Genomic DNA, 14,669 nt, shown 5'->3' on the forward strand with positions numbered 1-14,669 from the left:
CATATTTAATGCTTTCACTTTAAATTTGGGAAATCATGACCATACAAAGATGGAAATAAATATAACCGTTGGATCAACATAAGCGATCTAACGGTGAGATTGACTGGATGTCACATAGGTGTAACATAACTTGGGTGTCACAATATCTTATCCCATGGAAAAATATAAAAAAGAAATAGTCTACATAACTGTTTCCCTTTAAGCTTAGAGAGCAGTAATACAATGTAATTGTATGTATTAATTAAAAGAAATGATAATTCATTCAATGGCTCTCTATTAAAAATTTAAATCCAAATAAAAGAGTTATGTGTCGGATTTTTTTACCTACGTTATGGTAAATTTTTTCAAATTTATATATGATATGGTGATGTGGCCAGCTGATTTATCATTCTATGTAACAAAAAGGGGAGTGAATCATTTCATATATGATTTAACATGATTATGTTATGTAAGAGGATCATTACCATAACGTCTAAAAGAGAGAGAGAAAAGAGAGAGAAAAAAATTTGGACTAAGAAATTACAAAATCATTATTATTGACTTGTTGATTGATAATTAAAATTTTATCGTATGACAATAAAAGGACTCATTTCGAGCAAAAACACACTAACATGGTTTGGAAAACACGTTAGAACACTAATGTATTTAACGGATACTATCACGTGGCAGCACCATGACTATTCATCCTTTCTTATAAAAATGAGAGTAAATACTATTTTGGATCCCTAACAAAAAATACGGTCTCTACTTTAATCTTTTACAAAAAAAAATTAGTCGGTTAGTCCCTATTAAATTCAGAGTGGATCTATTTTAGTCCTTTTGAGAGACTAATATGGGTCTTTTTTGAATTTGTGAGGGACCACGATTTCACCTAAATGGGACCATTTTGAATTTGTTAGGGACCTCGAGATTAATTTTTTTTGTTAGGGACTAAAGTGGAGATCGTGTTTTTTGTTAGGGACTAGAAAAGGTATTTATTCTTAAAATTATGTTAGATTAATCATTCACTCACTCTGTGTAATTAATTTACCTAAGTAAAGGTGTCCAAAATTGGATTTGTCATTAATGTCAATGGAAATATAGTAAAATCAATACAATGCTATTCTATGAATCATACACAAGGGCCTCTTAATTTTACAAGTAATTTAATGCAATTGGATTATGATTAATGAGATGATAAAAATGACTATTAACAAAATAATTTAATGGGAAAATATGATTAAATTACTTGATAATTCATACTTTCCCAATTCGAGAATCATATTAACCTCATTAAAATATTTTTTTCTTTAAATTACATAAATTTATTTAAATTTTTTTTTTTTTGGAAATAATTTAAAATTATAATAATATGAAAAATAATTATATTTTAGCTTTAAATTACTTTATGTTAATACTTAATAGCCACATTTATGATCACAATTATCAAAACCAAATCTCATTGAACCCCTTGTAAAATGAATAGAAAGTATTAAATTATCTTTAATTTCATTCCAATTAGCATTGATGACAAGTCAAATTCAAATTGGTAAATTAATTATGTGTTGAATTAATAATAAATCAAATTCAATTTTAATAAAATGTGAAGGGGTGGTCACGATGCTACCACGTGGATGTATCTCACAAAAACGCTAGGAAATGTAGTGTGTCTCGACTCTCAAACATGCTGGACCCCAGGGTTCACCATTACTTATAGATTGCATTTGCCAAAAACTTAAGAAAGGAAGCACAAACAGAGAGGAAGAAGTGCTATCGCAAAATGAAGATTACTATCCTAATCTTCTTATGTGCACTACCATTCACATTTGCTAACCTAAGCGTTGGCTTCTATAGCTTTAGTTGTCCAATGGCAGAGATCATTGTATTCAATGTCGTGCAAAGGCATTTTATTGAAGACGGATCCATTAGTGCGGCCTTGCTTCGCATGCACTTTCATGATTGCTTTGTCAGAGTAAGAACCATACATTGCACATTAATGTTAGTTCATATTTACATATATATTTTAGGGAAAATCTGTAATTGGAGAAGTATTCTTCTCATGCCTGATGCCACTGATTCACACAAATTTTTGTTTTTTATTTAATTTTTTTATAAAAAAATATGGTGGGCTCCACCATATTTTTGTGTCGGCTGCACTGCAGTTACCCAAAGCTTCCTATTGCAAGAGAGGCTTTAAGCCCTACATTTTATGCAATAAACAGGATAAAGTTTCTTTGTATTTAATGCTCACACAATCAACGAGCTTAAAGCTTCATATTTACACCAATAAAAAAAATGCTTACACATACTCGAGAGTTATTGGTATCGTGACGACTCAGTTAAATCTCAAGATTTGACGGGCACAAAGAATAACGAGTTCGGTTTTTGAGAGTCCCAACTCCTTAGAGCTTGGAGAGATTTGAATTCAAAACCGAATTAGTATAGCAATTGGAATTTTGGACATTGGGTTGATAAAAAAATAAAATAAAATAATGCTTACACATTTTCCTTTTTAACATTTTGGTTTCAGGGTTGTGATGCCTCTGTACTAATTGATCCAACCAACACTACGTCTTCAGAAAAGCAAGCAGTACCAAACAAATCACTTCGTGGATTTGAGATAATTGATGAGGCCAAGAGAGTCTTAGAACAATCTTGTCCTTCAACTGTTTCATGTGCAGATATCATTGCACTTGCAACAAGAGATGCAGTGGGTCTAGCAGGGGGACCCATATACATTGTCCCCACTGGAAGAAGAGATGGACTAGTATCCAATGTCTCTCAAGTGAAACTTCCTGCACCATCATTCAATGTATCTCAGGCTCTACAACATTTCACGGCAAAGGGGTTTACATTATTTGAAATGGTGACCCTTTTGGGAGGACACAGTATTGGTTTTGCTCACTGTAGTACCTTTCGAGATAGGCTTTCAAGCTCTACAGTACACTCTGATCCTACAATGGATCCTGTTTTGGATGCTACGTTGGTTAAGATATGTGGGTCATCCAATAGTTCAACAATGAATGATCCCACTGTGTTTTTGGACCAAAACACACCTCTTGCATTTGACAATCAATTTTATATCCAACTAATTCAGAGGAGAGGGATACTTAACATTGATCAACAATTAGCTCTGGATCCATCCTCAAAAGACTTTGTTTCGAGTTTTGCCCAAGATGGTGCTAGTTTTCAAGTTAACTTTGCAAATGCTATGATAAAGTTGGGAAGTGTTGATGTTTTGGTTGGAAATGATGGAGAGATTAGAAACAATTGTAGGGCTTTTAATTTTCCTAGATAGAATGTTAATGTCCGCTGGAAAATAACTGCCTTCAAGATGTATACAGGCTACAGATCGATATTTATAAATGATCATTGGTTAATAATAAACACAAGAATGTTGCATTTAAAAATAATAAAATGAGCTTAATTTATGGTATTTAACAATTAGATTGTATGCAATTTTTTTACAGAAGTATATGACTTTTCCTTTATTTTTAAAAAAGAATATATTATAGTTTTATATATTAAGGATACATTTTAGTCCTTCAAAATTCATACATTTTTTTAAGATTTCTACAATTTTCATCAATATATATATATATATATATATATATATATATATATATATATATAGGTAAAAGAGCTTATTTACAGTGGGCCTGGAGTTTGTGAGCTCTAACAAAAAAAAAGAAATAAAAAAAGATTGAGAAGTAATATAAGAAGAAGATAAGGACATAAATGAAAGAAAACTTTTTCATTATTGGAAATGGAGCACCCAATGAAATATGGGCCGGGAGCTTATTAAAAAATCCTAAGTAAAATCATTTCAGCAGCCGCTTTATATACAGTAACGACATGTGCAGTGGCGGTAGACCGAAGTTGTTGCAGTTGTCTGCACTTGCAGACACAAAGCTGGGTGGGAAAATAAATTTGCATGGGATGTGTGATTCAAGTTAAAAAAAAAAAAATAAGAAGATTGAAAGAAAAAAGGTAAAGATAGGCCCAACCCAACCAATCCCTACAATTAAAAGCTTAAAGTTTAAATCCTAACCCATTGTTTTGTCTTCTTTTTTTTTTTTTTTACATAAACTTTATTAGCTCCAAATCTTAATAGACATCAACGATTTCTAAAATTCGATCTTTATCAAGTGGATGAGAATCGTACGGGATTTTTTTATCTTTTTGTGAAACAAAAGTCGTCAACTTTGGATCAAATAGACATCGACAAAGGTGAGTTTTTGATCGATTAACCCCTACAATTATACTATATTTTACCAATGTCTTTTTGTGGTGTTTATTTTTTTTAATTATCATTATCGATTATTTGCTTAAAACTTTGATTGATTCACCAAAGCTTTACTTTTGAAGTGGAAGCAAAAATTGGACCATGATTATGATCTTTAAACAAAAAATCTAGGGTAGCGCCCCCAAACCCCCACCCTAAATGTGCAGACATAAAAAAAAAAATTCTGGGTCCGCCACTGGACATGTGTATGGTTATGATTTTCCATATTTAATGCTTTCATCATTTGTATGGTTATGTTCCCCGCATTTAATGCTTTCAAGTATATATATGTCAAGTATTTGATTGCTGCAGAAGTGTAAACTCCATATATATATATATGAGAAAACATTTCTACAGCCACTTTAGATAAGGTTATCTACAACTACCCCAAAAATTACGTCGTTTTGATTAATGAAGGGTGTTTATGTAATTTTAGGTGAATTAATGAATGGTGTTTCAGTAAAATACATACGATATCAAAAATAAACAAAATTACATAAACACCCTTCATTATTCACCTAAAATTACAGAAACACCCTTCATTAATCAAGACGACGTAGTTTTTGAGTAGCTGTAGATAACTTTATCTAAAGCGGCTGTAGAAATGTTTACCCTATATATATATATATATATATATATATATATATATATATATATATATATATATATATAAGGTAGGATCCTTTGACACCTCATATGAGAGGCATTAGATCAAAAAAGATCAACGACTCTGATTTGTAAGCATGTGACACCATTGATCTTTTTTATCCTACGTCTATATATATATATATATATATATATATATAATATCCAAATTTCAAAGTGTTTATGTATGGAAAGCATATTTAGTGCTCTTGGAATACACAATATTCAGTGGGGCGGAAGAGTGGGAAAGAGAAAAGAGAAAAAAAAGATTAAAAAAAATTTAAGTCTAGTGTCAAAATTTCAATTGAAGGACCACAGTGGTCTTGCTGCACCATAAGTTTTTTCTTACATATGATGTTATTCTTTCAAATGTTGTATATATAATATCCGAATTTCAAAGTGTTTACATCGGATGTTATTCTTTCAAATGTTCAATCCACGATTGAAAATCCTTAGTAATAGTGTCGTGGGCCAAGGTTGCACTAGGCCCAAACGCACTTCTAAATTACCTATACATATGGAGGAATACTTATTGGGCTGAAGGATTCATTAAGCCAAGCAGATGTCTTCAAATAAATTACATTATCAACAATGTATTCAAATTGATTAGTTTGTCGTAGGATTTGATTTAATTATCTAGTATTTAGTACTTTTAGTTTTCTAGAGTCTTATCTTATCTTTCAATCCTTATCTTACTTTCCATTTAAGTTTGATTAGGATTGTAATTAATTTCTATGAATTCAATAGCAACAATGAAAATGATATGGAGTTTAATATATACTAGCCACAATTTTCTCTTGTCCTCTATCTCTTCCCTATTTATGTCTCTTTGTTATTTCCTGACCTTCCCAACATTGGTTCTTTCATCTGGTCTCACCCTCCCATGGCAGACAATGCCCGCGTTAGAAATCTAACCCAACGCCAGGAAACACTGGAACAACAGTTCCACATGGCAAAATTGGCTCGCAAACAACAATACATTAGGATACAGGAGACACAAACCCAACAACAAGAATCTCAAGCCCATCAATTAACCCTTATCCATCAAGATATAGTAGACATCATTGAGGCCCAACAAAGATCACCTAATTTCTCTAATAACTCTGGAATCCTTGGAGCTAGACCTTGCCAAACATTTGAATGCCCAAAGAATAAACCACTAAAATTGTACTTTCCCTGTTCTGGGAATAGTGATCCTTCAGATTAGATTTTTGCAATCAACCATTATTTTCAACACAACAACATCATGTTGGTTTCAAGGAATTTTCAACGATGGCCTTCTTCTTGAATGGGATTGCATCATAGCTACCTTACATCACATATTTGCACCATTTGACTTTGACGATACAACAGTCTCTCTTGTCAAATTGCAACAGACATGATATATTGTTTGGAGTAAATACCATTTTCAGTCCTCATCAAATTTCGTGATTTTTCGGTCCTCAGCAAATTTCTTGATACCCGCTTTTCCCTAGCAAATAAAAAAGCTAAAATTTAAAATGGACCCATTTTAGTCCTTTTGAGAGACTAATGTGGGTTTTTTTTGAATTTGTGAGAGACCATGATTTCAACTAAATGAGTGCATTGCCAAGAATACAAACACAGATACTAAGAAAGGAACACATCTTATTTACTGGTTATTTTTTAATCGTTTTATATCATTAAGTTGATTACTCTTTTTTTATGTTAAGTTCAAGGTTTTTTTTTTTTTTTTTTTTTTTTTGAGGATTATATCCCTCGTATTATATGAACGAAATTTTTTGTCAAGTTATATAAATTAAAAAAAGTGACATGACACATTATTCAATGAATTGGTCTTGTCTTTTTCTTAATATGACAAAAAATTTGGTTCATGTAACATGAGGGATATAAATTTCTTTTTATTTATTTTCTTTTATTTTTTAATGCATTTAAAATTTTGTTTAAATTTTTTTTTTCTGAAGCACTATCCCAAATCCCCTCCACTAAATATTCGGATTAAATAAGCACACATAAATAAAATTTTCTAGATCCGCTAGTGCTCATAGCCACACTCATGTGTTGCTAATCTCCGGACTTCAACATTTGTTGAGTGTTCTCAGCATTATTTGAGGGGGCTAGCATAATTGAAATGTGACAAATACGTTGTGTGAATACTTTGTTGTCTTGCCTCAACACACGATGGTAGTGCATATTTATAGGCCTTAAAAGAAGTTTCTATTGACTAAACATTTATTTTAAATTCCTAATTAGTAGAACATTTTTGCACTTCTAGTCTAGTGTTATCTTTTCTTTTTGGATAAATCACTGATATTTTTTTATGGAAGACAATCCTATTCAGAGCGGGTCCAGGAAGATTGAAGACATGTTTTCTTTTCCATTATATATAGAATATTTAAGTACTTCTAGAGCTTTCATCTTGTAGAACATGGGCTTGTGCTCTCAAAATATGGGCCATATCTTCCACAGAATTAAATCGACATCTTAATATGATAGATATCCTCTACAACAGGGAATCATTAAAATGCACGTTACCGAAAACAAAGTGTGCACTCATTTTTCCCCCCTCATATGTTGCAATTTATTTGTTAAGTGCAGTCACAATTTTCAACTTTTAAACAAATAACTTTATCAAATGAAGAAAATTACATATTTTTATATTTATGAAAAGAAAATTACAAATTTCATAAAGTTAAAAAGTATTACCCACTTGACCAAGTTACAATTTTTTTTATCCTAATGTAAATATTGTAAAATCGTAGACACAGCGTATTATATATATTTATGAAGATATCTTTTATTCCTGCATCAAAATGCCAATACAGCAAATACTTATAATCATCTCTCAGTTGGGACCGAACAATCACACATACACAATCACAAATCAGATAAATGAAAAGGGAAGAAAAACAAAGACAAACTTTCCTTATTCACTTTAGGTGGATTATGTCCAGCAATATTTTACTATATTTTCTTTATCACACTCGTTACAAATCTTAAAAGAGAAAGGGACTCCACTGGCTTCTTTACGTCTAACCAATAAAAAATATTATTTAAATACAAAATATGAGCCATATTCAACAGTACTCTCTTTATAAAATGAAACATCTCAAACTCTTTTTAGGAATATTTTCGCCTTTTTGGAATTGTTTTTGTTCGTGTGAGTTCAGATGAATTTGTCAATAAATCTTCCAATTTAGGTAGGTAAATCATAAAAAAATAAGACAATTTTCTAACCAAGTCGAATAAAATAATTTAAAAAAAAAAAAATCAATCACTTGAATTTTTACGCTATAATAGCTACAGTGCACAATGGCAGACGGCAGTCGTCCACGAATCTCCTAATATATATTTTGTTTCTTTCTATATTCTTATAAAATTTTAGTTACTATACACTTTTATAATATATAAAATGGTTTTCGTTTTATCCTTTAACATAACACAACAAACTTTCATACTCTCACAATATTTTGTGGGGCCCACACTTTTTAAAACAAAAAATAAATAAAAAATTAAGGCACGCAAAACGAATCTCTATAACATTACACATCACTTTTCCTACAACATAACTCTTATAAAACCCTATATAAAAACTATGCTTTATTTTATGAAACCATATATTATAGCATATATAACTGAGTACTATAAAGAGGATGCTGGATGGCACTGACCTGCGCGCATCTGCATGGAATAAGGTAGTTGCCAAAAGCCTATTTTGTAGCTTAGTAGTTTATAGTTTATTGTTTCTAATGCAGTACGAGAAGCACGAGAACCTGTCATTCACGGTTCACAGTTCACAGTTCACAGTCCACACCCCAACAAGGGAGATTCCTATGGTTACTGTGCTATAGATTATATTCATATATTTATTATTGCTTCTGCTTCACTTAATAGTCATAGCAAACAATGATTAGACACATACAGCAGGCAAATTTCCATTTTTGGAAAAACAACAAATTAAGCCCTTAGAAACCTTGTTGAACGATATGAAGTGGCAACCTATCAACTCTCATAGCGAGCCACTGGCCACCGCACCTATGAAAAAATCATTGCAATTCACTTATAAAGTTGAGTGTCCTTTTTTTTTTTGATAAACTGAGTGTCCTTCTTTTATTTTCACTAATTTATGCTGAGTTTAATATTTTTTAGAGTGAATACAAAGAAATTATTTACTTTTACTCTTAACACGATGTTATATTGAGTTAAAAAAATTAAGAGTAAACACTCTTTTTAGTCCATGACAATATCTACGAAGTCCTTTTCAGTCCCTGACAATAAAAAAGGACCAAATTGGTCCCTGAAAGTACAAGAAAAGGGCCACTCTACATATTTGGGAGTTGACATAAGGACTAACATGGCCATTTTTTTGTAATTTCAGGGACCAATTTGGTCCTTTTTTATTGTCAGGGACTAAAAAGGACTTCGTAAATATTGACAGGGACTAAAAAGGGTGTTTACTCAAAAATTAATTATAAAGACTATTATATTCCTGCAATCAATTTAAATTATAAAAATATTTTAATTTTCGTTCCAAAACGATATCATTTTGGGCTCAATAAAAATAACTTATCTTCATTTATAATATGCATACGCTTAATTTGTTTTTCGTATTTGCAAAACAGAGACACCATGTAACATTTTTGTTTTTCTTTTGGGACACATGTGCTGAGCATATATAAATTTATTGAGGAGATTCCTCATCCTCGATTCGACTTGAGAAGACGCCCCCAAAAACACCTCAGCTGAATGGACTGGCTGAGCGGATGAACAGAACTATTGAAGAGAAGGTCCGAAGTATGTTGTCCAATGCCGGATTGCCGAAATCATTTTGGGGAGAAGCCGTCAAAACAGCTGTTGACTTGATCAACCTCTCACCATCACGGCCACTTAAAGGAGAAATTCCAGAAGAAGTCTGGACAGGTCGGAAAGCGGCCTATAATCATTTGAAAGTGTTTGGATGCCGAGCTTTCGTGCATACCCCTAAAGATGAAAGGGCTAAACTTGATGTAAAGACCAAAGAATGCATTTATCTTGGCTCGCTGAGATGTGAGTTCGGGTTCCGACTTTGGGATCCAATCAATAAGAAGATAGTGAGAAGCCGAGATGTGATCTTTCATGAAGATGAGAACATTCATGACATCTCGAAGCCCAAAGTCTGAGTTACTGTCAGACACGAAGAACCCAATCCTCTTGTCCGAGCTGAAGCAGGGGGAGAAAATCAAGAGAATGAAGAGATTGGTGACCAGCAACCAGCTGAGGATGACCAAGACACTGAGTTCCGAGTTGATGATGAAATTCGAGATGAGAATGATGAATCGGGTTCTCAAGTTGAAGAACAACCGAGATATCCAACTCGAGAAAGAAGACCCTCTACGAGATACCCATCCGATGAATACACCGTTGTTGCTGAAGACGGTGAGCCTCAGAGTTATGATGAGGCTGTGACGAGCTCAGAGAAAGAAGAATGGAAAAAGGCAATGCAAGATGAGATGAAGTCTCTGCAAGAGAATCAGACTTATGAGCTGACCGAGTTGCCTAAAGGAAGACGAGCTTTGAAAAATAAATGGGTCTACAAGATTAAGAATGAAGAGAACGGGCAAAAGCCAAGATACAAAAATCGGATTGTAGTGAAAGGCTGCAATCAGAAGAAATGAGTTGATTTTGAGGAGATTTTTTCTCCTGTGGTGAAAATGACCTCGGTCCGAACCGTGTTAGCCATGGCGGCTTCGATGGATCTCGAGGTAGAAAAAATGGACGTGAAGACGGCATTTCTTCACGGTGATTTAGAAGAAGAAATATATATTGAGCAACCTGAAGGATTCCAAGCTCCAGACCAAGAAGACTTGGTATGTCGGTTGAAGAAGAGTCTCTATGGCTTGAAGCAAGCACCTCGGCAGTGGTACAAGAAGTTTGAATCATTCATGACTGATCATAAGTTTGAGAAGACTGAAGCCGACCACTGCGTATTTGTGAAGAGGTATGAGGCCGAAGATTTTCTGATTTTGTTGTTATATGTTGACGATATGCTTATTGTAGGGAAAGATAAATCAAGGATAGTCGCCTTGAAAAAGGCGTTGAGCTCGTCCTTCGCAATGAAGGACCTCGGCCCTGCAAAGCAGATTCTCAGAATCAAGATCATCCGAGATAGACAGAAGAAGCTACTGCGGCTGAGTCAAGAGAAGTATATTGAGAAGATTCTGAAGAAATTCAGCATGGACAAAGCCAAAACAGTGAGCACCCCCTTGCCGGACACATAAAGCTAAACCAAAAGCAATGTCCGAGATCTGATGAAGACAAAGATGAGATGATGAAGGTCTCGTACCAATCCGCTGTCGGAAGCTTGATGTATGCAATGGTTTGCACTAGACCCGACTTGGCGTATGCTGTTGGAATGGTAAGCCAGTATTTGTCAAACCCCGGCAAAGAGCACTGGGTAGCTGTGAAGTGGATCTTTAAGTACCTCCGAGGTACAACCGGCTTATGTCTCCGATTTGGAGAAGGCAAAGTCGAGTTGCAAGGCTACTCGGATTCTGATTTAGGGGGAGACGCCGACTCGAGGAAGTCGACTACAGGATATTTGATGAGATTTGCCGGAGAAGCTGTCTCTTGGCAATCAAGACTTCAGAAATGTGTTGCACTATCGACAACTGAGGCTGAGTACATTGTCGCTACTGAGGCAAGCAAAGAGATGCTGCGGATGAAGAAGTTCCTCATGGAACACAGCCATGATCAAGACAAGTACGAGCTGGGTTGTGACAATCAAAGCGCAATCCATCTTGCGAAGAATTCAACCTATCACTCCCGCACTAAGCATATTGATGTGAGGTATCACTGGATCCGGGATGTGGTGGAAGGTGGAGAGCTCGAACTCGTCAAGGTGCACACTGACCAAAATTGGTCCGACATGATGACAAAGCCGGTTCCAGCAAGAAAATTTGAAGACTGCTGTGAAGGAACCAGGTTGATGTTGAAGATGACACATTGAAGTCGGAGGGGGAGATTTGTTGGGCTTCCTCCTTCAATGCTAAGCCCAAGCCCATTTGAGGGGTTTCCTAAAAACCTAACCCTAATTTCCACCTCCTCTATATATTCATTAGTTGAGGGTGGAGGCTAGGTCAGATTGAGAGAACAGATTTGAGAGAAAAATTGTTTGAGTGATTTGAGCAAAGCTTTATGCTTTGCATTTGAGAGAACTCTAGAGAGTGTTTGAGTGAAACATCTCTAGGGTAGTTTGATTATCACCATTGTTGGAGAGGTTGAGTTAACCACCACATTGGTGTATTCTGATTATTTTGTAACCATTATTTTCATAGTGGATTTTTGATCTGGACTAGGTCCTGTGGGTTTTTACTTCTTTATTGGAGAAGGTTTTCTCACGTTAAAAATTGCTTGTGTTCTCTCTCTCTTCTGCTCCTCTCTCTCCTGTTTTTCGTTTTTGATTTTTTCGCTGCGCTGCCCGACCTGGTGAAGTTCAGGCCGAGGTATTGCCGAGATCCGAAATCAGGATCTTGTTGATTGACTTCCGCACAAAGGCTGCTTAGCCGAGCTTGAGGGAACCGATTTTTTCCCAACACCACTGGCCACCGCACCTATGAAAACCATCATTGCAATTCACTTATAAAGTTGAGTGTCCTTTTTTTTTTGATAAACTGAGTGTCCGTCTTTTATTTTCACTAATTTATGTTGAGTTTAATATTTTTTACAGTGAATACAAAGAAATTATTTACTTTTACTCTTAACACGATGTTATATTGAGTTAAAAAATTTTAAAAATTAATTATAAAGACTATTATATTCCTACATAAATTTAAATTACAAAAACACTTTAATTTTCGTTCCCAAACGATATCGTTTTGGGCTCAATAAAAATAACTTATCTTCATTTATAATATGCATACGCTTAATTTGTTTTTCGTATTTGCAAAACAGAGACACCATGTAACATTTTTGTTTTTCTTTTGGGGCACATGTGCTAAGCATATATATTCCGTTTTTGGTTGCCCCATTGATACGAACCCAAGCATGGAGTGTTATGCTCATGCAGTGAATACAACTCAGGAACCAGAGGCAACACTTATAAGAAGACAAGGAGTAATGATGAGGATGAGACCTAGGTGGCTGAGTGACGATCATGCAATGAATATAACTCAGGAACCAGAGGCAACACTTATAAGAAGACAAGGATCAAGGATGAGGATGAGACCTGGGTGGCTGAGTGACTATGTGGCTCATGCAAGAAGAAACTAAAGTCTAGACATGTGGAACCTGAAGACCCACGTGGATTGCATACCCACTTACAGCACTTGTCAGGCTTATTATGAGGGCCCAATACCTTTATTATAGGACTGAATAGAATGAAGGATAAATGGGAGGGAAGTGGCAAAGACCTACTACAGTTAAACAGTTACGTGGGTTTCTGGGGTTAGCAGGGTACTATCGCAAATTTGTGAGGGGTTTTTCCCAAATAACTGACATTACTACTGAAAGATGCCTTCAAATGGGAGATGCAGCAGAGTAAGCTATGTGCAAATTAAAGGTAGCTCTTTCCACCATGCAGTACTAGCTCTACCCAACTTTAGGGAACCATTCGTACTAACCACTGACGTATCAGGAGTAAGGATAGGAGCTGTGCTAAGCCAGGAGAATCGTCTTATAGCCTTCTTCAGCCATAAATTGTCCAACAAAATGCAACAAGCTTCGACTTATGTTCGAGAATTATTTGCGATCACTAAAGAAGTGGCGAAGTTTAGACAATATTTACTAGTAAACAAATTCACCATCAGAACAGATCAAAAAAGTATTAAGGAGTTAATGGCACAGATCATACAAACCCCAGAACAACAACGATTTTTGGTGAAGTTGCTAGGCTATGATTATAATATTGAGTATTGTTCAGGAGCCATAAATAAGGTGGTGGATGCTCTTTTTAGAGTGCACGAATAAAGAGGCAATAAGGAGATTGATTCGGGTACAGTGATGATAATGACTCAAGTTGTCAATCCTCTGTTGGATACTCTAAAAGAAGAAGTTAAGAGTAACAATGAGTTAACTGCATTGGTTAAAAAAATTGAAGAATAGCAAGCAGGGTATGAGCATTATTTCATTCGAGAAAGGCTAATATTTTTTAAAAATTGCATAGTCTTACCCCAAAATTCTTAGGTAAAAATAGTCCTTATGCATGAGTTTCACTCCACAGTGGTAGGAGGCCATGGGGGGTCCGCAAAACACTATAGATAATTGCTACATACTACTATTGGCCAATCATGAAATATGACATCCAAGAATTTGTTCGTTCTTGTCCTATATGCCAGGCTACTAAATATCAGCCTCTATCACAGCAGGATTATTGCAACCCTTAACCACTCTTAAGGCTGTTTGGGAGGACTTAACCATGAATTTCATCATTGGGTTACGAAACTCATAAGGCAAAACTGCTATCACAGTTGTGGTGGATCAGCTTTCCAAATATGCTCATTTCTTTACTTTACCAGGTAATTTCACAGCCACCAAAGTTTCTTCAGTCTTTGTATTTGATATCTGCAAGCATCATGGAATACCCAAATCTATCGTGTCTGTTCGTGATCGCATCTTCGTCAGCAAATTTTGGATTGAATTATCCGTTTGAGTGACACCAAACTCCACTTCAGTACTGCATACAACCCTGAAAGCGATGGCCAAACAGAAGTAACTAATAGGGGATTAGAACAATATCTACGTTGTTACATGATGGAAAATCTACGTACATGGGTTCAGTTCTTACCTTGGGCTGAGTTTTCGTACA

The 14,669-nt window shown here is 34.9% G+C and overlaps 1 protein-coding gene across 1 annotated transcript; it reads left to right on the forward strand.

Annotated features, from left to right (window-relative positions):
- The first annotated feature begins 1,759 nt into the window (after nt 1-1,759).
- LOC133304952 (peroxidase 44-like) lies at nt 1,760-3,277 on the forward strand. Its single transcript, XM_061505039.1, has 2 exons — nt 1,760-1,951; nt 2,510-3,277. The coding sequence occupies exons 1-2, from the start codon at nt 1,760-1,762 to the stop codon at nt 3,275-3,277; spliced, it is 960 nt and encodes a 319-aa protein (XP_061361023.1).
- Nucleotides 3,278-14,669: the final 11,392 nt, after the last annotated feature.

This window comes from Gastrolobium bilobum, unplaced genomic scaffold (genome assembly GCF_033153095.1).
Source record: "Gastrolobium bilobum isolate Gb01-03AN ecotype WA unplaced genomic scaffold, APGP_CSIRO_Gbil_v1 utg11163, whole genome shotgun sequence".
NCBI lineage: Eukaryota > Viridiplantae > Streptophyta > Magnoliopsida > Fabales > Fabaceae > Gastrolobium > Gastrolobium bilobum.